Raw genomic sequence first — 23,136 nt, 5'->3', positions numbered from 1 at the left:
CCATTTCTCACAAAGTTAAACTACAATCAGTATGCTGTGATTATCTGTCTTCTCTGATGAAGCCAGAATTTAGAAAGCCAAACAGAATATCTGACCTCTAGAATGGTAACATTTACATTTCTTTTCTGCTATTGTACTTTCCTCTCTGACTGCTTGGAAGGATGTCACATATTAAAGGATCTTATGAGTGGTTAAGAATGATGCTTCATCAGACTATGCTATTGCCAAAAGCAGATCTAGACTAGGAAAATTAACCTAATTTTTAATCATTTGGGTCAGTCTTCTTGAGATATCTACAATTAGAAATCTAATTAGGAAAAAGGACTAAGTCAAAATTATTTCCATCCCCTCCCTACTTTATTAAAAATACCATATTTCAATTACTTGATCACTAGCTTAAATAACCTTTAGATGTATAGCAATATTAACCTTTATTGGCTCTAAACACAATGAAAGGGTATCTATTTTTAAAAAATTTAATTGAATCATTAAATAATTAAACACACACATTTTTTCTCAAAAAAATTTTCCCTTCTGGGAGCTTGGGTGACTCAGTGGGTTAAAGCCTCTGTCTTCAGCTCAGGTCATAATCTCAGGGTCCCGGCTCAGGTCATGATCTCAGGTAATTTCCTTCTTTGGGAATACCAAATGTTGCTTATCGTTATATATTTTCTTATCTTTTTTGCATAAGTTTACTTCTTAAAAGGAATAGTAACTTTTAAATCATCAGTTCCATACACAAGTATAGCAAAATGCCCTAGCATACAAAAAAGTAATATTTAATTAATAATAGCTTAGTTAAAGATGTGTATCTAGAGCAACGGCATTGCATAAATTTCTTGTTTAAGTTTTTCTCTATTACTTAAAATATAAAATACAAGGAAATACTATGTGTCAATTATGTTAATTAATATATTTTTATTTCTGTAGAACCTACAAGAATAGAACTTACTCCTAAAAGAACAGAGTTAACAGTGGGAGAAAGCATTGTCCTTAATTGCAAAGCAATTCACGATGCTAGTTTGGATGTTACTTTCTACTGGACACTAAAAGGACAGCCTATTGATTTCGAGAAAGAAGGTGGACATTTTGAAAGCATCAGGGCCGTAAGTTAATACATTTTTATTTGTTGAGTACTAATACTTTTTAAAATTTACACTCAAATTTCTTATCTAGGAAAAAATCAGTTTGATTCAAACAATTACTTTGTTATTTTATGTTACATCAAATTGAAAGTATTTTTTTTAATTCCAATAAAAACTGAAAATACTTCATTTTACAAATCTGGCTTCTTTCCCACTTTTATTTACTTGATTAATATTATCAATATTTGCACTTTACTTCTTAGATGTTATATTGCTACATACTAGTGTTATTTAAGCAGTCTTACCAGTAATTATGATTCAATAAATAAATGAAATAAGCCTGCTTGTCCTACTCCTCAAGAAATAGTGATTTTGGAAATTCTTTAATTCCTCAGAGGAATTAAACATTAGCTTAGACAGAGCTTAAACATGCAACCAATAGTCAAAAATACACACTAACCTTAGATAAGCTTTCATAGGTATATTCATTTCTTGCCTATCGAATCCTTTCTTTGTAATATCTATGTGGCAATCAACTAAATGAAGTGGGGATCTTTTGAACCAAATCCTTTAGTATAGAACACCACAGTGTTCTCAATAAAGAAGTGAAGAAGACCTGCTTCCTCCACATTCTTGTTTAAGATAAAAGAGTGACAAAGTAACAAAGGGAGAGAGAGAAGGATGATGCAACTGGGGTAACAGATATTTTGGCTGAAATATCCCTTTTACATTGGCTAAAGAGATAGATCTAAATGCAATTTATGCGTGCAAGTCCAATTTAAAATACTTCTTTATACTTATTAATATCCACTCATTCTTCTCTAAACACTTTGGGAAGCACTAAAAAACCACAGCTGTAGTAAGACCAAATAAAATTAAGTTTAGATTGGATTTTATTTTACAGGTACTATGATACATTGAAAAAAGTCCAAGACCCAAAGTCAGGAATTTTCTGGGTCAAGTATCAGCTCAATCCCTAATAGGCTTTGTAACAAAAAGCCGGTGACTTGGCTTTCCTGGGCATTACACTCATAGAGAAGTAAAGTGAAAGACTTGCACCCAAAAATTGCTAAGGTCCCTTCTTACTCTAGAATTTGATAAATTTGTATTAGTAGAAGAATAAGGATGAGCTATCTTTGTTGGATTCACCAGTTTAACCAAAATTAAACATTTTCTTCTACATTTATCTTTTCATCCTGATTTACTTTGAAAATAATGGGAGAAACTATATATAAGAAATAATTACCAACTGCATTATTTAATCTAACTAAATAAATTTATTTTAATTATTAGTGGTTATGCTATATGTAAAATATTTAGAGAATGTTAAATTAAATTCATTTTCCTCTGATTTGTGACTTTTCTTTTTCCTTTACGTGGGGTTAACAATTTCTTCAAGATTGTGAACAAACAAAACAGAAGCAGAAAAATGTGGTATAAAAATATCACATTTGAAAACAAAAAATATACCATCAAAATACATCTTCTTACAATTATCTGTAAACATTCATTTTGGGTGATCAAATTATAAAGTAAAAATATGTCTAAAATGAATATTTATTTCATATAAACATGTCCCTTATTTTAAAATACCAACAAAGAAATTAATCATTCTGGTAAAATTGTATGAATTCTTGTTTCTGCCTCTTAAACATTATTAGTGTGGTTTGATATCATTCCTTTGTAGCAATAATTACTGTTTATCTTTTTCATAAGGTTGGGAGTTAATAATACCTGCTGTTTCTCTCTTTATACTTATGCTCTTCTTGCCCTTAAATAGTACAAAATTGACTCCTTACTCCATGCAAACCCATATGGTTACAAGCCATGTTAAAATTAGGCTCTAGATTTTAGAAGTGACAAGGAACTATAGAATAGAAGAAAAAGCAAATTATCCTACTGAGAAGCGAAAAAGTATTTAGCTTTAAGGTAATTTAGCATTCATCATATTTAGTGTACTTGGGATAATTAAGAGAAATACATATGTACTTAAAAATTTTTCGAAGCTTCAAACCTGCAAGGTGTAAAAGAAATTCTTCCCCTTTCTCTCAGTTACCTCAAATACTGATTTGGCCTTGTCTGGCTTCAAGGACATACAGTGGAGACAATTCCATTTTATGACATTGAGGACGCAGAAAGAAAAAAGAAAAAAAAAAAACCATTCTATTCCTAAAATCATGTGTTTTAGAAGGAGAAATGAAAATGTTATGTAAAAGGGAGGTTTGGGAAGGCCTCTGGACTTGTGGGCTATCTTGTTTGAGAAACCAATTGAAGACTTTGGGAATAGGAGGGACAGGACAGAGCTCACTCAGAAGGGAAGGTGTTTAATGGCCTACTTTGAGTTTCTAAGGAGAGCCATTAAAGAGACCAGAGGGGTCTAGGCTAGCACAGCAGACTAAGAAAACCAAACAAATTCAGGGACACAAGCAAAGAAGAGTGTGCCTTTGATTGGATTAACTGCCCTGGGACCTCAACCAGCAGTGGGTGATTGAAGAGGAGTAATTCAGAAAAGAAAAGGCAGTATATTTTTTAACATTAACACTGCAAAGTGTCAACTGAAACAACCAAATCTCTGGGAGGGAAAAAGTACCAATGACATCTCGTAGTTGATAATATATAGCTTAATGAAATTCTTTACTTTTCAGCTAATTGTGCTGGTGTCTTTTTTACACATTGTTTTTTAGATTAAGCTGTTTATGTGTAGCTATCATAAAATCTGTATACAATGTTTCAGTACACTTTTGTTTTAAATAAAACAGCTTTCAGACTGCATTATAAGAGAGTGAGTAGATAAACATATAATCATATCCAGTTAAACAAAATCAATAGCTCTTGCTTTGAAATTTAAATTAAAACATCTATAATGGAAAATTTTTCTATTTTCCTTGCCCATTTTACTTACTCCGTGTTTTACAAATCCAGGAATTTGACTGATTTGAAGTGAATCCAAATTACTAAAGCCACTGTTAAAAGGGTCCAAGCAATCCATTAATACATATATAAACATTTAATCCAATTCACCCAAGTCACTTTTTTTGGCAATGATATGAATTAACTAAATTTGGCAAATTAGTGATGCTATTCTTAAGTTTTTAATTTCAATTCAGTTTCACAAGCTAACTACTGTGGAGGATCAAAGTAAAGGACCTTCTCCTCTAGGAGAGCACCATTTAAAAAGAGAGACTGCAGTTCTTGATTGGATTATTTGTTCTTTGGGAGGGAGACAAACCATAAATGACTCTTAATCTCACAAAACAAACTGAGGGTTGCCGGGGGGGAGGGGGTTGGGGAGAAGGGGGTGGGATTATGGACATTGGGGAGGGTATGTGATTTGGTGAGTGCTGTGAAGTGTGTAAACCTGGTGATTCACAGACCTGGGGATAAAAATATATGTATATAAAAAATATATGTTTATAAAAAATTAAAAATTTAAAAAAAAAAAAAAAAAAAAAAAAAAAAAAGAGAGACTGCAGGATGAGAGCTAGTGATCTGCTGTAACTGTTGTCCCCAGAGAACCTTGTGCATGTGGCCAGCAGGAGCTAGAATTTGCACCTGACCTGGATAGGTAGAATTTTGCTAGATTGTGAGCTAGAATGAACTGCATCTCAGGCAGAGTGAGTAGGTAAAGCAAAGACAGTCTGGCAGAAGGGTTTAGAGGATGTTTCAGGAGCAGTGAGGAACCACCTGCCCTGACAGCACAGTGAGGGCACACAGTCATTGTAAGGCAGTATATATATATATATATATATATATATATATATATATATATATATATTTTTTTTTTTTTTTTAAAGCAGCAGAGACCTTATTGTAAAAGGCACTGATTTTCAAGCCATGGAACTGGAGTTGTATTTGGAATGTAGCAGGGACTCATGTGATTCAGATTTGTGTTTTTTAGAAAGATAGTTCAGACAGCTCTGGGGAGCAGGAATCGAACAGCTTGTGGCTTTTATATTCATTCTGGTTAAGCAATGAGGAATTGACCATTACAAGCTTTGTTCTTAAATTACCACCTTATTATCAAATAAGGCATTTTCAATTGTGTTTTGACATAATAGCTTATGTTAGTCAGAGTCCTGCAAGAACGTCTTAATACTCTCAGGATGTCTGGACAGCACCTGAGCAAGGCCAGATAACCCCAAAGATGAAGTCTTAATGGAGAGCTTTAGTGGTCCATTGTTTTCCATAGACTTGAAATTCCTAATTGTTCATTAAAAATGTAAACTTTCTTTAATTTTTATAATGTCCAAAGAAGAGTTGCACTGAATATCATGGCAGCATGTAATTTGCTCTGTTTTTTGGAAGAGAAAAAACCCAAATATCTGTAATTAGGATGGTCTGCTTCCCATTGTGAATTCTCTGAACATACTAAGTCGTAACTAAATGGGCAACCAAATAAAAGTGCATTATTTGAGTGGTCCTTCATATTTACCCAATTCTCTGGTTGTAACAATATAACCAGGAAGGCATAGTAGGGATATTTGACCCCATTTTTTTAATGAGGAAACTAAAACACAAGACTTTTCCAAGCCACATGAGTACTAAATAAGGGAGACAAGATTAAATACAGTGTGATTTTTTAAACTGCATTATTTATTGGTTCTTTTTTATAAAGCTTACCTTATCCATATTCATTGACCCTATGAGTTCATTCAATGTCAAAAAACTGTGTGAAATTTAAAAAAAAAAGATGATTTGACTCTAGTCTTTAATATAAAGATAATGTAGAATATTAGGTAATGCAAGAAAAACATGACTATAAAAATAGTTGCTATTTTTTTATTATAGCTGAATATTCTTGGAGGCCATAAAAGAAACAGATTAATGTGAACTTTTATTATTTTGGAAGAAAGCGAGCAAATGAATTGAGCACCTACTATATGCCAAGTACTCAGCTAATATATATATATATATATATATATATATATATATATATAGTGCACACACTAGTTTGTCAATTCCTCATAACACTTATATGAAAATAATATTATTTGAGGAGAAGCTGACACCTGACATAGAGTTCATCAGGATAGGAAAAGATGAAAGAAAAAGGCAGCCTAAGATAGGAAAAGATATTGTATCTCAGGGCTGTGAGGGATATTGGAGATAATAGGGCTTGTCCTAGATTGATATTCCATTTAAATTAGTGTCTGATGGGACATTTTTGGTGATGAGTAACTCACTTCTATGAAGTAGTCCACTCCATTACCAACCAGATCTGAATGTCAGAGCATTGGAAAATAAGAGTAACTATGATACTCCGTATACCAACAATAGAAACCATAAAGGAACATACCTGATTCATATCCATGGTTTTTATGGAATATTAGATACATGAAAAGAGACCAGAATACAAATTCTTCAATGTTTTAAGGATTTTACATTAGCTAAATAGTTTTAGCCTATGTCAATCTTCCTATTATGGTTACTTCTGTTCCTAGTTTACCTTCTTAGGAATTAACATCTATTTCCTAAGCATTGTAAAAGTCTCAGAATCCAATTCTGTACATGCTCAGCTGGTATCATTTTCTTTCCTGATGGGTCAATATTAATATTGTAAAAATGAATGAAATCATCAGACACACTGCCAGGGTTTGCTAAGGCACAAAGTTCTGAGGACGTCTCAAGCATTGGTTGTACTTTCTTCATCATCATATTAGCAGGTCTAAGTCGTGGAGGTCTTTGTAACTAATCAGGGAATCTGTGAAAGAGCAGAAGATCAGTAACTATCAAAGGCACACATTTTCTTTGGCTCATTCTACTCAGTAGTAATATTTGTACTTTCAAGCAGTATGTCCTCCTGGACTCTGAGCCCTACCTTCTCCCTGCCTGACAAAGGGCTTGTCCTTCCTCATCACCTGATTACTTGCCTCCTGGATCTCAGTGTTGCTGTGAATCCCAATGTCCTGGTAACCCACCAGCTTTCTGTTCTCGGCTGCAAACTTCTGACTGGCACATATTTGCTTTATAATCTCTTTCTTAATCTTTTACCTAACCTAACAAAAGAAGTCACTTTGTCATTTTAATAGGACAGAATAGTCACTAATCAAATCTCAGTCTCTAAGAAGGAGAGAGATTATTCTCAAAGACCTTAAAATTTTCAGACCATTCTAGGAAAATGTGCCACATTCATTCTCCCAGTTTGTCTATGCGAGATTGAAAGAAAATCCCCCACCCACTCACTACTCCTTCAAAGTAGTTGTAGTTCCCATAGCAAAAAAAAAAAAAAAAAAAATGCCCATCTTCTTTAGTATGCGTACATGTTTCATGTAGTCCTATGAACATGAACAAAATATGCCATTAAAATCTATTATTCTATAACATTTTATACATTCATGAAACAAGATAAACTGTGGGATCCCTAAAACCAGAAACAAATATGCTTTTTATTTTTTATTACTTTGTACTATAGATGTCCACCAAATAACTACTCAGTCAATCTCTGCTGAATGAAAAAACATTCTGATGTAAAGCATTTTCTCAGCTTAGCCAACTATTGCATTACTTCAGAGATTTTTAGTATAATTAAATCTCGTTGTTGTAACAGATTAGTTGATTATTAGAAGACCCTTCCCTAGTTCTCGTGGATGTCATCTGAGTAATCTGTGGGTCATAATACCACCAGGGTAACAGCTGAGTAGTAACCCCATGTTGATTACCCACCCACCTCCATTTACTCTGATTCATAGTTGGTCAAATGGAGCAGAATCTGGTAATGCTTCCACCATTATCATGTATAAAAAGACAGCTTAAGCCATCCAAATGACAGGACTCGCTTTGTTCATTTGAATATAATCCACAGAAACAAACTTTCTGGGTGTGGTATTATAGTGAAGATACAGAGCCTTTTTGTTCAATTAAAGGTCCATTTTGACAGTGGTTTTACCTTTATGATACATTTTCATAGCATATGGATGATATGAGAAGTTACTAGTTTCTCTTCCATGTTTTTTAGTGAAGAACTACAAGTTTACTTGTTTGTTTTTCTGAGAGAGTGTGAAAAGAAAAATAAAACTTCTTGTTAGAGAAAGGCAATTTTAGTTAGGCTATGCTGGAAAAAATCAATCAATAACCTGTGCTCTGTGATCTCTCAGGGGATAAAATACCATACTTTCTAGAGATAAAAGACCATACTTTCAGAGCCAGTTGGGATGTTTCAAGTTATTAGATTGGGAAAGCGGGGAATGAGAAATAGAAAACACTCCTTACTTCTTAATAGAATTCGCTTTCCTGGATTATAAACTCCAAATTTAAATATGCTATTAGCTCACTATTTCCAGAGATTAAGTGCTTACCTGAAACAAACAAACAAACAAACAAACAAAAAACAGAACAAAAACAAAAAAAGAAGTGCTTACTTATCTAGGATTCCATAATTGTTTTCCTTTTGGGAGTTTTGTTTTTCTCCAAAATTATTTTTCCATTCCATGCGTATGTTAATTTTGATGGTATTTCTGTAATACTACATTCTCTTTAGGTTGGTTGTTTTTAATCCAACCAAAGGATGAATTTAATCTGGAGTAAAGTGACTGTTTCTTTGGAAATGTGACCATTGGTAGACCCCAATAGGTTTTTGCAACTATGTCACTGATTCAGTTTATTAAAATAAATTGTCATCTAATTCTAAATCACTTTCAATAATGAATTACTTAGACTTACTAGTTTTTAAATATATATAACAAACTTCTAATATAAATTTTCACACAAAATATTCCAAATATTTTGAGTTTCATTTCAGAATTTCCATTGTATCATGAATCATTATTACTCTAAATTTCTATCAATTATCTTGCAATGGTACATGGATGAGTAATCAGTGGATTTTGACTCTGGAACTACTTCCCCATCCCAATCTAATAAAGATTATTTTTATAAGGCAGCAAATATCTTGTATATATATACTAAACTGCTTAAAATAAGTAAATAAAAGTCTCTTTAAATCATCAGATTGTAGTTTTCTAGGCATATCAAATGTTCAAGATAAGTTACTGAAATGAACACCTAAATTAACATCAAAGCTTAATACTCTTCTTTTCTCAATACTCCAATTTGCACACGGTGTTTGCTTTTATTTATTTTTTAAGAGGATGCTATTCAAATCTTGACAGTTTTTTTTTTTAAATACCTCTGTCTTCCTCTTGTTTTTTTGTATTTAGCTCTCTTTCATATTCAAATTGATTTCTGAGCCTGCTCAAATGAATTGCATTAGGAAGGAAACTAACTATGTCCATTTTAATTGAGGATACTATAGACTTTTTTGGCAGATACCATGGTGTATTGCCCAGATTCTTCTTTCAAAAGTGAGGTACTCCTTTCCCAAGCCATTGAAACTATTCGTGGTTGCTACCTCTCACCAGATCCCCTCTCTGGGAATTGCCCTTAGCCAAAAAGAGATATCTGATTCAAGTTATGCCCCAACTCTGCAGTCCATGCCCAAGTATTGGGATGATGAATGTCTAGGGATGGTTATAAAAGATAAGCTGAAACCCTTGCTATGAATGCATTATAATTAAACACTCACCCTGCTCAATTCCGCTTTCTTCATTTTTTCCAAAAATGTTGATCCCAAAGTCATTCGTTAATTGAGTCTGCATCTCAGAGACTGTTTCTCTGAAACTCTGACCTTAGACATCCATATTGGCAAATGCCGCCAACTGAGAAAGCACTGGAAACAGAGATGAGTAATAATAAAAATAATTATAATAGCTGTCATCCACTGTCTATAAGATATACGGCAACATGCTAAATTTTCAAATATTACTTCATTTACTTCTTTTCAAAAAGAAGTATACCCTATGATGTAGTATGATGTAGGAATTGGTTTTGTTTTTATTTGTGGTTGTTTTTCAGAAAAGAAGGAAAGGAATATAATATTTTAAATTTCTTTTTTCTCAGTAAACTTAGTGTTAAATTATAGTAAATATCCTTCATTTGATTTAAAATTTGGGGTCAATTATTCCCATTGTTGGGAATATTTGCATATATTAATCTAAAATCACTCACTCCTATCAAGCTTATACTATGATTATGTGGTTACATTTATAATATGAAAAATTTTTCCTCATATTTGTAAACTACCATCATGAGCCATCTCCTGTCACTTAGCCAAAAATATGCTCGTTATGTATATTTTTAAAGACATACCTACAAATCAGACTCTTCAACCAGGCTCTTCAAATGTTCAGTTAATCATTTCAGAATAAAATTAAAGTAGTTTCATCATACAATTAAGACCTAGGCTAAAATATATAAATTGACTTCTACATCATGAAGTGAACTTTTAACCTTCCTCTTTTATATGTATTATTTCATTCAACTCATACAACAACATTGTGAGTCAGGCAAGTAATACATATATAAAGCACTCAGCCCATAAAGGGAGAGAGATGAAGGGGCAACACAGGCACATTTATGACACAGCTACCATTATCATTTGAGCTTCTTTGAGCTTAAAACTTCATTGCCATGAATACTGTTCCAGATATGGTTTGATGTTTCAAAACAAAGATATGATGAATAATATCTGTAATTCTTCACTATGTCATTTTGAAAATTGAAGACATAAAGAGATTGTTTCTTTTCTATAGTTTTACCTCTTTAGCTGGGAACTCAGCCTATTTTTAACCTTACTTATTTTATCACTTTTAAAACATTAAAACCGTCTGTTCTCTTCTGTAAGAGCAAATCGCCAAATTGTTAAAAAAATAAAATCTTACAAAAGTTGCTGAGAATGAATTGAAAAACATCTTAAAATATCCTCCTGTATTTGCCTCTTCAGATGTTCTGTGGGTTTGTTTTCCCATTAGTTAAAGCTCACTCTTCTGGCTGCTGTAATTGTATCCTTTTATAGTGTATGAACCTAATTTTATCAACTTCTTTTAGTCTTTTGAACATTCTCTCAAAATGGTTATGAGATGCATTATGATTCATTGCTTTTACTGCTGAAAATGAGGCAAAGAATGTAGAGTACAAGGGTCACAACTGTTCTTCGGAGGAAATTATCTTAGAGAATAAATAAATATTTGTAGAGTTGCTAAGGGAATCAGCAAAGGTAGGAGTAGATAAACTAAAAACCCACCATTGAGAGTAGGTCACTTAGAAACAGATGTCAACTATGGTCTCTAAATCTAAATTTTTTTTATTATTGTTAACCAAGGAAAGTTTCTAACTTCTATTAAAGATATAAGGAACATCAATTTTCAATAGTTTTATTCATTTTGCTTCACAAGAAAATATAAATATTTTAGATATTGTACTAAAATAATTTTTTATAATAACCACAGGAGTTGATAATAAAAGAGAAACACACAATGGATTCTAGTTATCATAATGTGACAATGCTGAGATGTTTTATAAGTTTTCTGTTATTTTTGAGAAGTACCCTATATGTATCTATGAATCCAGGGGATATAATTTAACCTTCAGAGGGATGAAATGCATAATATAATAAAGACCTTGATATTAGGATTTCCAGCCTGTAAGAATAATATATAAAAGAAGATTATTCTTTTTAGTTTCTGAAAGCCTTAGTAAATAAAAGACTGTCCTTATTCTCTAATATCACATAAGGTTTAGGATTTTTATAAGCAAACATGGTTAAGTTTACATTTTGAAACACTATTGATATGTAAGTATTGTGTTTTAGACTGACTCCTATATTATTTCTCAAAGTGATTTTCAAAGAGTTGGTTTTTGAGAGGCCATTATTTTCAAGACATCTTTGAAATTCTACTTTTATTTGGCAATTTCTCTTTCTGCATCTGTTTTGTGTTAAATTCTAAGCATGCGTAAGTATTATGATGTGTTTAGCTTTTAGCTTTTCAAAATCCTCTAGTTTCTTTCATGCACTATTTTTATCATATTACAATACGAAAGTGAACTTTACAACTCCAGAATTAATAACTCAGTAGGTAGCCTCTCAAGAATGTTTTCTATCTTGTAAAAGGAGGAAGAGGAAATTTTGGAGATAACTATTGAGCTATTATTATTCACTTCCTTTCTTCATCTGATATCCCTTATATAAAAGAAATGGAAAAGATCAACTTAGAGAATTTGGAGATCACAACACCTTTATCTTTAACAAAGAATTAATGGCTCTATAGAGTATTTTATCAGTGTACAGTAGATGAATTCTGAATTTATCTCAGTTCCACAAAGAGTTGTTAAGCACCTGCACACTAGGCACCTGTCCAGAAACTGAGGATTCTATAGTAATCAATAACAAACACACTATGGGAGGTATATGAACACAACTGAGATAGAGCAGGGCCTTTGAGGAGAATAGTCTTAATAGAGGAGAAGGCATATAAGCTGCTGCTGTGTGGCAAGAGCAATGGAAGAAGTGTGTTGAGGGAATTCAGTCTGTTAAACATTACCCGACCTGTAGAAGCAAAGGAGATTTTCCAACTAAATAATACCTGAGCCTAGCTTTTTTTTTTTTTTTTAAGATTTTGTTTATTTATTTCAGAGATTGAGAGAGAGCAAGAGGAGGGAGAGAGGCAGAGGGAGAGGAAGAAGCACATTTCCCACTGAGCAGGGGGTGCCTAAACTAGTCTTACAGGAGAATACAAGTATTGCAGAAAAGCAGGGAGAGGGGCACCTGGGTGGTTAAGTGGGTTAACGCCTCTGCCTTCAGCTCAGGTCATGATCCTAGGGTCCTGGGATAGAGCCCGGTGTCGGGCTCTCTGCTCCGCAGGGAGCCTGCTTCCCTTCCTCTCTCTCTGCCTGCCTCTCTGCCTACTTGTGATCTCTGTCTGTCAAATAAATAAATAAAATCTTGAAAAAAGAAAAAAAGAAAAGCAGGGAGAAGAAGCAAAAGGGGAGGAGACATTCCAGGTAGGGACTGAGCATGAGGAAAATCAGAAAGATACTGGGGTTTTGTATACCAAAACATAATAATGAATAGTGATCTTACAGTTAAGGCAAACCTCATCTAATAATTACTATAGAAATTTCACTTTAGAGAAAACTGCTCATATCACCTTTTAAAGTTAAATAAATGGTCATGATTTTTCTTGGTTCCAATTAATGCAAGTTACATATTCCTAGTAAAATTTAAGGTGCCAGATTTTTCCAAATTAAGTCCAGGGATAAATTATATGTTTCTTAGCATAAGTGTATGTGTTTTACATAAATTTACATGATGTTTAAAGCTTTCTATGGAGTATATAAAAAAAGAAATTAACTACTGCATTGTTAAGATTCAATATTCAGGGTCATTGAGATAATTCCTGAGAAGCCGTATGTGATTTTTTAAAGGAGACTGCTTGTTATTCTAGAAACAATTATAAAAATATAAAACAATTAAAGAAAACAGAATAAAATAAGAATTTCTGCTTCCATCCACATTTATTCCTTTACTAAATTATATATTTTTGAGGACAGGAATCATATCTATCTTCTTAACCATTTTTGAGCACTTGGTATCATGTCTGGTAGATTATTTGCTAAACATTTGCTAAATTAGTTATTATATAAACAACTATAATTTTATGCTCATATATAGTGACTTCCTCATTTCTCTGCTCATTTGTTAAACTACCATACCAAAAACAAACAAACAAAAGGAATATACCAAAAAAAAAAAAATACCAATATCATGGAAAATTTTAGTACAGTTTCTCACTTGACAAAAACTTAATGGTTACATGCGATATGTATAGTACTACCTTATGGCAGGAAATACATGGTTCATTAAAGTGTGATCTTTCTTTTAGAATGCTAATCAATACAGATATTGAAATAACTATTTAATGTGGTAAGTGCTATAGTATTGACACTTTGTACTATTGAGAGAAGTAAACTATGAAAGGGAAATTTGAATTAACCAAGTAAATCATTGGCAGAAAGACTTAATGTTCAACTGAATTTATTATTAAGGATAATACTAAAGTTTATTTAAGCAACTAGTAAGGTAAGGTCATAATCTAACTGATAATTTCTAAATATCTTGTCATATACCTTACACATCTGCAAAACCAAAAGAACTATCTTGAAGCAAAATTAGCTAAAATAATTTAGAAACCATTAGCATGTGAAGATATAAGATTGTACTAAACAGTTCAAGGATTTCTTACTAATATGCCTAATTGAAACTATTGTTTATCTTTTTTAACTTCTTATAGCCTCACAAATAAAGCATACTGATAAATTTGTTTTAAAATACTTATTAAATATAGTGATGGTATTTTACACAAGCATTTCTGAAATCCACTGTCTAATTGCCATTATCCATCATGTAAGTAGTAAGGAAAACTGAAAGACTGGTTTTCTTGAAGTAAGAGACCTGTGACATACTTTGCTAACTTCCATCACACTGTAATGATTCTAAACAGTCTACTGCAAAGTCTTTATTGTTTAAAATAGGTTTAGTTAATGTTACAGATGCAAGCATTTCAATAAGATGTTTCTATTTAAGAGTATTCAAGCAACAGACATTAAAAATCACTTTTTGTTAGCTAACTTTTTTTATTGGGGGGATGGGGGTTGCCTGGATTGGGGGTGGAGTGTGGGGGGGTACCTGATTGCTACATTCTGTCTCGTACCAAAATTCTGACTGGAATAATCCTTTGATATGTTTATTTTTATATTTTAGACATTGATACATAAATGCCATTAGAGAATATTTCACAGTTTAAGTATCAATGAATATTTTTTGTACATATTTCCTTTTGTTTCCTGTAACTATGAGAAGGTAATTCGGGGCTAGTTATCCTAAGCATACAGAGGTGAACATTAAACAAACATAGTTTGTATTAGGTTTTGTTTTTATTTATTTTCAGCATAACAGTATTATTTTTATTAGTTTTTGCTGCAAAATAATTCACTCAAAAACTTAGTAACTTCAAACCATCATTTATTTAGCTCGTGATTTTATAGAATAGCAGTTAGAGCTAAGTTCATGGTCTCAGCAGGAATCATTCATGCATCTGTAGTCACTTGCTAGTCAGCTTTGAGGCACTAATGTTAATGGATTAGCTCGCCACTAGGCAAATGGACCATGTGTTTCTTACCATCCAACAGGCTACCCCAGGGTTGTTCACATAGAGGACTCACAGTTCCAAGGTCTGAGAGCAGAAGCATCATGATCCCTTAGGCTGAGGCTCAGGACTTGTTCAACATCACTCTGTCACATTCGATTATAAGGCCTTATCAGATCCAAAGAGTAAGGAAGGAAATGTTTGCTGGGAAGAACTGCAAAGTATTGCGGTATTTTTGCAATCTACTAATCATCTGTCCTCTGGCCACAATTTTTTACATTTCTTCAAGTTGCAACCCCCTTCCCAAGATCCACAAAAGTCTCACTCAATTACAGTTCCAATATTTGTTTTGTTAGCTTTTGCTGCAAAAAGAATTTCACACAATTTATGACCCAATTCTATGGATCAGTAATTTGTGCGGGGCTTGGTTGTTTTTTCTCCTCTTCTCATGTGGGCTTTTATATGCATCTGCAGTCAGATATCGGGTCCACTAGGAGTTGTCTGAGGGAAAGACAGCTAGGATGTTATGTGTGTGCTCTAAGTGGTCTCCCACCCTATAGCAGGCTAGCCCAGGTTATGCCACATGGTTGTTATAGGGTCCAAAATAGCAGTCTCCAATGCACATGCACATTGCAAACATCGGTTGGTTCCAGGTTTGCTAATGTCTTATTCACAAATGCAACTCACTTTGTGAGGTGCAGTGAGTATGGGAGAGGGTTGCCTAGGGGTGTGGATCCAAGAAGTCATGAAAAACTTTGGGGCCATTACTGCAACAGTCTACCCCACAGTCTAATAATTATCAGGTCCAAGTGATCCTTAACTTCAACTATGGTATCATTTTTTAAGATAAAACAAAAAGCTAAATTATATATGTGATATTATGTAGGGGGAAAATGAGCATTAGGGAACAATCATTTGCACAACACTAAAATAACATATGCTGTCACCACCAACACAAACTATATCAACTGCTGTATGTAGTCACTATCTGAATTGATTCATCTTTATTGAACTAAGCCAGTCAAAGTGCTTGATGTGGCTATAGAAAGTCATTTTTTCTGTTTTATATGCCTTGTATTCTACTTTTTAAAATATTGGGAAATTTTAACCCTTTACCTGTTAATAGAAAATAGGCAACAGTTAGAAAAAAGAAATTAACAGAAAAAGATTAGTTGTTTAATTAAAAATGAATTAATTGGCATTTCAGAAACATAGCATATTCTGAAGATATTTACAATATATGCTACTTTATCTATCCTAAAATAATCCATGTTAAGTATCTCTTCAAAAATTGGTTGTAGTGACTTTTGCGCTTTAGTTATATTTTGATAAGAACAAAAGCATATTTATTATTAATGAATGATTAAAAGATTATAAATATATCTAAAAAGAGGGACACACTGAATATTCCAAACCCAAAATAAATTCATAGGCTGTTTCGGCCAACATTTCTAGTTGTTTCTCATTAACGAATGGTTGGCATCATAATATTTTGTTATCACTGATTTTGCTACAGCTTAAACTACTGAAGAGAACGGGAATATTTATAAAACTGCTCACTATCTAGAATTAAATGAAGAGCTTATCCTATAAAACAATAATAACAGTAGACTAATCCAAGGAAAACAGTAAAGATGAAAAAATTAACTAGTTCAATTTCATATCATTTTCAATTTATACGTTCAATAATTGTTTTATATGAAATATATCAATAGGGAACTTCTAAAATATATTTGAAGACAAAAACAAAGATGACTAAGGTATATTAAGAAATGCAAAACCTGACAAAATTTATAATTAGTATAATGCACATTAGAAAGTTTTGTTGAAGTTCTACTCAAAGATGAAGGGTCCATCTGTGAACATAATAGCAGAAAATTAACTTTTCATGAGGATAATTTTTAGCTGGTAACACCAAAGAGTACCATAAATACCATGAAAGTTATTCAGGAAATCCTCCAAGAATTTCTTATTTAGTAATTATTATAATCTTAATACATGAAATCAAAGGGACGTGAAAAGTCAATTCAACTGAATGGCTTAATATACCAGAAGATTCATTCAAATTCAATTCAAATAAGCTCTAGTCAAATCTGAAGATCTGAACAACAGTTATAAAATGTTATCTTCCATGTGTCTAGAAATTCTTAACCAGCCATTGAAGTCTCATCTATTATCGCATGTTTTACATATACTATGTCATCAATGTTACCCACCAGTAGTTCTAATTTTTTTAAAGATTTTATTTATTTATTTGAGAGAGAGAGAGTGAACACCACAGGGGAGATGCAGAGGTAGAGGGAGAAGCAGACTCTCTGCTAGCTCTATGACCTGAGCCCAAGAGAGCCACTTAATCAACCAAGCCACCCAGACGCCCCCCACTACTATTTATTAATGTTAAAAGCAAGGTAGTATGCTTTTGAGGTTTGAATGTAGCTGCCAGCATTTACACAATTATGCTGGATTGAGCAACATGGAGAGCAGATAATACCAAGACAATATTGAAGCAGTTTTCCTAAGATTAAATATGCAAAGACACTTTTTAAAGAATATATGGAGAGCTATGGATCACATGAAGATGAACATAACACAGCTATAGATGCTAACATACAACCATAGTGCTAGACCAGTCTGACATTGAGCAAAAGAAAATATGAGGACTCTGTTAACAGATGCCTTGAGAAGGCATACCTAGTTAAGCCTGTTAATATCCTAATATTATACTTCTTATATTTTCCTCTGTCTTATTGTGACCTTATACAAATTATATATGTTCAGGAATATTTTTATTAGTTTTTAAATTAAAACATATTTTAAATCTTTGTTCTGTGTCCCATTACTCTTATTCAAAATTGCTGAAAATTCTTCATGCTATTTGATATATATCTAATTCATTCTTTTCAATAGGTGTATATTATAGTCCACAGTAGAGTATACCTCAATTTATTTAGCTATTTCCCTATTAATAAATATTAACTTTGTTTTCTGTTTTGAGACATATATGAAGAATGATACAGGAAACATTTCTAACCCTCTGTATCTATATATGTTAATAATTTTCTTTCTATGGCATAGATTTCCAAGAATGAATTGCAGGGTAAAATAATAAACTATTTTTATTTTAAATAGATGCTTCAGAATTTTCACAGTAATGATAGGATTTCAAATTATGCTACTCGACATCATTATATAATAAAATATTGGTAGATCAGGTTGGAAGAGGGTTTCAAGAGTTTTTGATGTGGGCCCAGCTTTGTCCCTACTTAGCTGTATTACACTGGATGAGTAATGTCACCTCTCTGAGTCTTCATCTTCAAAGATAAAATTTAGAGTCAATGACTCCTAATGATCTACCTAATTTTGAGGTTCTGTGATTTTCAAAGACCAAAATCCAAAAAAGTCTCCAGATATGGTATCCAATAACAGTGAAATAATTTTTTAAAATGTTAATGCACATTAACCATTTTTTCAGGAGGGAACATTGATAGCTTCAAAAATCACATTTTCCTTTTTAAATATTGCATACCTACTCGATTAATGGAAGATACCTCAAACTCTACTGATGTTCTTAGAATCAGACAAATCTTTATGCTTAAAGAGTTCCAAAACGGAAAAATAATCTCAAATCTGAATTTTTTGCTATGGCTAAGAATATATTTATATGTGTATAATACTTTGACACAAAATTGAAATTTCCTCTAAAGCTAAATAAAGATTTCCTCTAAAAGCAACAATAATCTTAGAAAATGGAACAATGTCCTTTTTTCTTGAAAAGGGATCAACATGTCTTATTTTTTTTACTAGCATAAATGCACACATACATACACACACACGAAGACACATATAATGAAAAATATAAGCCCTAGTAACATTAAATCTTAGAACAAAATATATATGCATATATGATTATTGGTTTTTCTATCAGTTCACAGGTGTGAAGTTTTGAAGAGTCTTGTAAATATTCCTTGAAATATCAGAAGCGGTATAATATAGCTAAAGAAGAGAGATAAGTAGGAAAATATGATGATTTTTAAGATTTTGAGTAAACTCTGATTTTTATATGTTAAGTAAGTACAAATCCTTATTATTAAAAATGAGTTTTCTGTGATAAAATGTCTTGGCTAGCTTTCAAAATGTCAGTTGAATTTGACTGAGTCCTCGACCTTGAACTTTTCATACTTGGCTTTTGATTGATACATTTACTCAATTTGACCTTTTCTTTTAACAGAACTATTCTTCTGTTTGAATCTTCATTGAAAGATTGCTGTTGTAGCTCACAGTCTAAGCAATAGTTTGAACAGTTAGTCTTTTCTGACATTGATGTGTTTAAATTCCCTAAATTCTAAGTATTTTTGATGTGATGAGAAGAATCTTCATGACTGTGAAGGACAGTGCTTAAACAGATTGCTTTCTTTTACAGTGAAGTATTTTTCAGTCAGAATCTTGTTCCTAAACATTAGTAACTATCAAATTAAGCTAGGAAAAGAATAGTAGTTGTTCATGAAGCCAATAGTTGAAATAATACAGCTGCTTATTGAAGATTATACTTATTAAAATACTTAATAATATTACAAATAGGATATGAATACCTGAAAAATTTGAATTTTGAAGGAAAACTTGAAACAGCTATGTATTTAACTGGCAAATTCATCTTTAGAAATTCTTATATAAAATTAATTACTCCATTTGGAATATTATATTTTTGCAACAAGTTTAGGTTTAAAGTTTCTCCACTCTTCTTGCTCATTTTTTTCTTTCAAACTGTCAACACATTCCATAGCAATCATTTCATAACAAGCCATATTTTTCCAATATATGTGAAGAGGCTTCTATGTGCCAGACACTGGGCTAGACACTGGATATAGTGAATTGAATATCATCTGTATTTTTTTTATAAACATATATTTTTATCCCCAGGGGTACAGGTCTGTGAATCACCAGGTTTACACACTTCACAGCACTCACCAAAGCACATACCCTCCCCAATGTCCATAATCCCACCCCCTTCTCCCAAACCCCCTCCCCCCAGCAACCCTCAGTTTGTTTTGTGAGATTAAGAGTCACTTATGGTTTGTCTCCCTCCCAATCCCATCTTGTTTCATTGATTCTTCTCCTACCCACTTAAGCCCCCATGTTGCATCACCACTTCCTCATATCAGGGAGATCATATGATAGTTGTCTTTCTCTGCTTGACTTATTTCGCTAAGCATGATACGCTCTATTTCCATCCATGTTGTCGCAAATAGCAAGATTTCATTTCTTTTGTTGAAAATAGAACTGCCCTATGACCCAGCAATTGCACTATTGGGTATTTACCCTAAAGATACAAACGTAGTGATCCAAAGGGGCACGTGCACCCGAATGTTTATAGCAGCAATGTCCACAATAGCCAAACTATGGAAAGAACCTAGATGTCCATCAACAGATGAATGGATCAAGAAGATGTGGTATATATACACAATGGAATACTATGCAGCCATCATCTGTATTTTTTTTTAAATGAATTCCAATTATGGTTGATACTCACAAGATCAAAATATAGTTAAAAAGGCTTTTAGGGTGATATTTACTCAGTGGATTCAAAGGTCTTTTCTTTTTTCCATCCATTTATAGCTCAAGAATATGAAATAAAAATTAAGCTTATTTTTCAAACCAGCAAGTTCTGGGTTTGAAATATTTCCTCTAACTTCTCCCTGGGGATGATCTTTTTTTAGCTCAAGTCACTTCTCTTATATATTATCACAGGTAACTAAAAGAAGTCAGGCAGTTAATACTTTTAATACTCATTTTCCTTATAAATCATCTTAATTCAATCCATAATTTCATTAGGAACTTTTTTGTATCTTCCACATTACCACAGGCAATGGCTTTGCTAATTTTTCTGCCAGTTCATAATCAAATACGTTTGTTCCAGCCTCCATTTGTCATCTTCTCAATGTTTTCCCGGCCTCCACCAAGTTTCTTTGGGTTCATCCCTGTCTTGGACTGGGGGTCTGTTTACTGTGGAAAAATATTCTAGTATAAACAAAAGGTCTTATGCCCACATACCTTGGTCTTTACCTTGAGACATGCTTTTCTTGTAGCACCCTGTATTGATGTCTGCCAAGGCCATTTCTTATTCTGCTAGTCTCATACCATTTGGTGAGACTGGAGATGAGAAGTGTTTTATTTTTGAATCTATAGTTCTGGCTCCTTCAGATTTCCTTAGTATTCTGTTTCAAAATGAGTGATTCTCTCTTTTTGGTTCATTTTTCTGTATTCATACCTTACTTTATATAGCTAAAAGTAACCTGTTGGTACTTTTAGTTTTCTTCCTAAAAATAGTTCCTTAAGCAATTTCAAAGTGTGTTCACTTTGAATAATGTGTGTTGTTCACATCATCTCAGATGACTGTATTGCCTAACTTTTCCACCACTGCATGATGGTTCATCTTCTCTTCAGTGTCCTATAATAGTTTCCTCACTGCTTTTCAAGTCTTTATCACTAGTCTCCTTGAGATCCTCCCAGCTGCCATTAATATTGTCCTCATGGCCTCTGAAAATAACCCCAAAGCCAATGCCACATGTTTAGACTTGAGTTACAACAGCACCCACTTATAGGTACAAAATTATTTTATGTTATTCACTGTTGTACAACGAGGCACTCCAAAACTTAGTGTTATAAACAGACAACTATTTAGTGCTGCTCACCATTTTGTGGGTCAGGATATCAGGAATTTGCTGTTACTTAACAGCAAGGATGACCTGAAACCGAAGGATGACTTGAATCTTTTCCACAATGGCTGAGCCTTCAGCTAGGGTAGTCAAGTGGCTGGAGATGGTCTGCTTGGGTCAGTATATACTACGTTCCTTAAACCTCCATTCTGGCTGTTAGATGGATTCCCAGTTCTGCCAGGGCTAGAATGCCTAAGATGATTTTATTTTATATTTTTGTCTTACAAGTCTGGTGGCTGGGTTAGAATGGTTAGAACTTGGAATTTCTGGATTTCTTTCTCCATGAAATCTCTCCACATAAATAGCTTAACCTTTTTATGTAGGATGACAGCATCAGGAGAGTCTGACTTTTTAAATGATAGCTGGTTTTCCCCAGGGGAATTAAAAAAAAAAAAAAGTTCCAGGGGGTCTAGGAAGAAGTTGCACATCTTTTTATGATATTGCCACAGAATTTCCAAGACATCATTTCTTCCTATTCTATTAAATCAAAAAGTCACTGATACCAGACCAGATTTGGGGACTATGAAATTAGAATTTACCTCTCAATAGAACAAGTAGAAAAATCTATGTGAACATCTTTAATCTACCACAGTAAACAAGAGGCTAAGTCCTAGGCCTAGTAAGTTCTTTGAGCAACATTATATGGAAAAGGTGTCACCACAAAGCATAGAAAACACCAGTGTAGTATAAAATAGATTGTGAGAGTTTTGATACAGTAAGTATCATGGTTAACCATATTAAAATAGAGTAGGTCTCACATGGACTCAGTGAAAATTTTAAACACCAATTAATTCAATTTCTTGCTGAAAGAGAAAAGGAATAATTAATGGGAAAGAATAAACAAGAGCAGGGCAGAAGTGAGGAGAATCTCAAGATATTAAATTTAATTCATATATGGAGCATTAAAGCTTTATTCCAATTATTCACTGATATTGTACTTTTGAGAGATGTTGGGGATCCAAAGGCAGGAGTAGAATCCATGCCCCAGGAGGAGTAATAGTTAAGATCATAAACAAATGGGTCATTAACCAATGACAGGGAAAAGAGAGAAACAGAAACAGTAGATTAGATCAGGTAGATCTCTTTTGGTTTAGTCTTCTAGATGCAGTATTAATCTCCCTGGCCTTCCCCATTATGCCAGAGACCCAGGATGATAAGTTAATTGCATCTAAATGACCTAAGTAAAACAAAAAGATGCAAACAAAGTGGCCTCATTCCAGACTCATTCCTAAAGTTTTGTGTGAAAATAATGAAACAGAGTGATCAACCATATGCCTGACATTTTAAGACTTTATAACAATATCAGTTAAATGCTAGTCCTAACTGATGAGTGGGATGAGAACTACTATAGTCTCTCTG

At 33.1% G+C, this 23,136-nt stretch overlaps 1 protein-coding gene across 1 annotated transcript in view; it reads left to right on the top strand.

The window, feature by feature from the left end:
* Positions 1-23,136, top strand: part of CNTN5 (contactin 5) — a 1,361,366-nt gene that overhangs the window by 1,200,353 nt on the left and 137,877 nt on the right. The window contains exon 15 of the mRNA XM_059185809.1: positions 931-1,106. Within this exon, the coding sequence (XP_059041792.1) occupies positions 931-1,106 (176 nt within the window). The remainder of the gene's footprint in view (positions 1-930; positions 1,107-23,136) is intronic.

This window comes from Mustela lutreola, chromosome 1 (assembly GCF_030435805.1).
Source record: "Mustela lutreola isolate mMusLut2 chromosome 1, mMusLut2.pri, whole genome shotgun sequence".
Taxonomy (NCBI): Eukaryota; Metazoa; Chordata; class Mammalia; order Carnivora; family Mustelidae; genus Mustela; species Mustela lutreola.
This window is presented reverse-complemented; position numbering and strand designations above follow the sequence as displayed.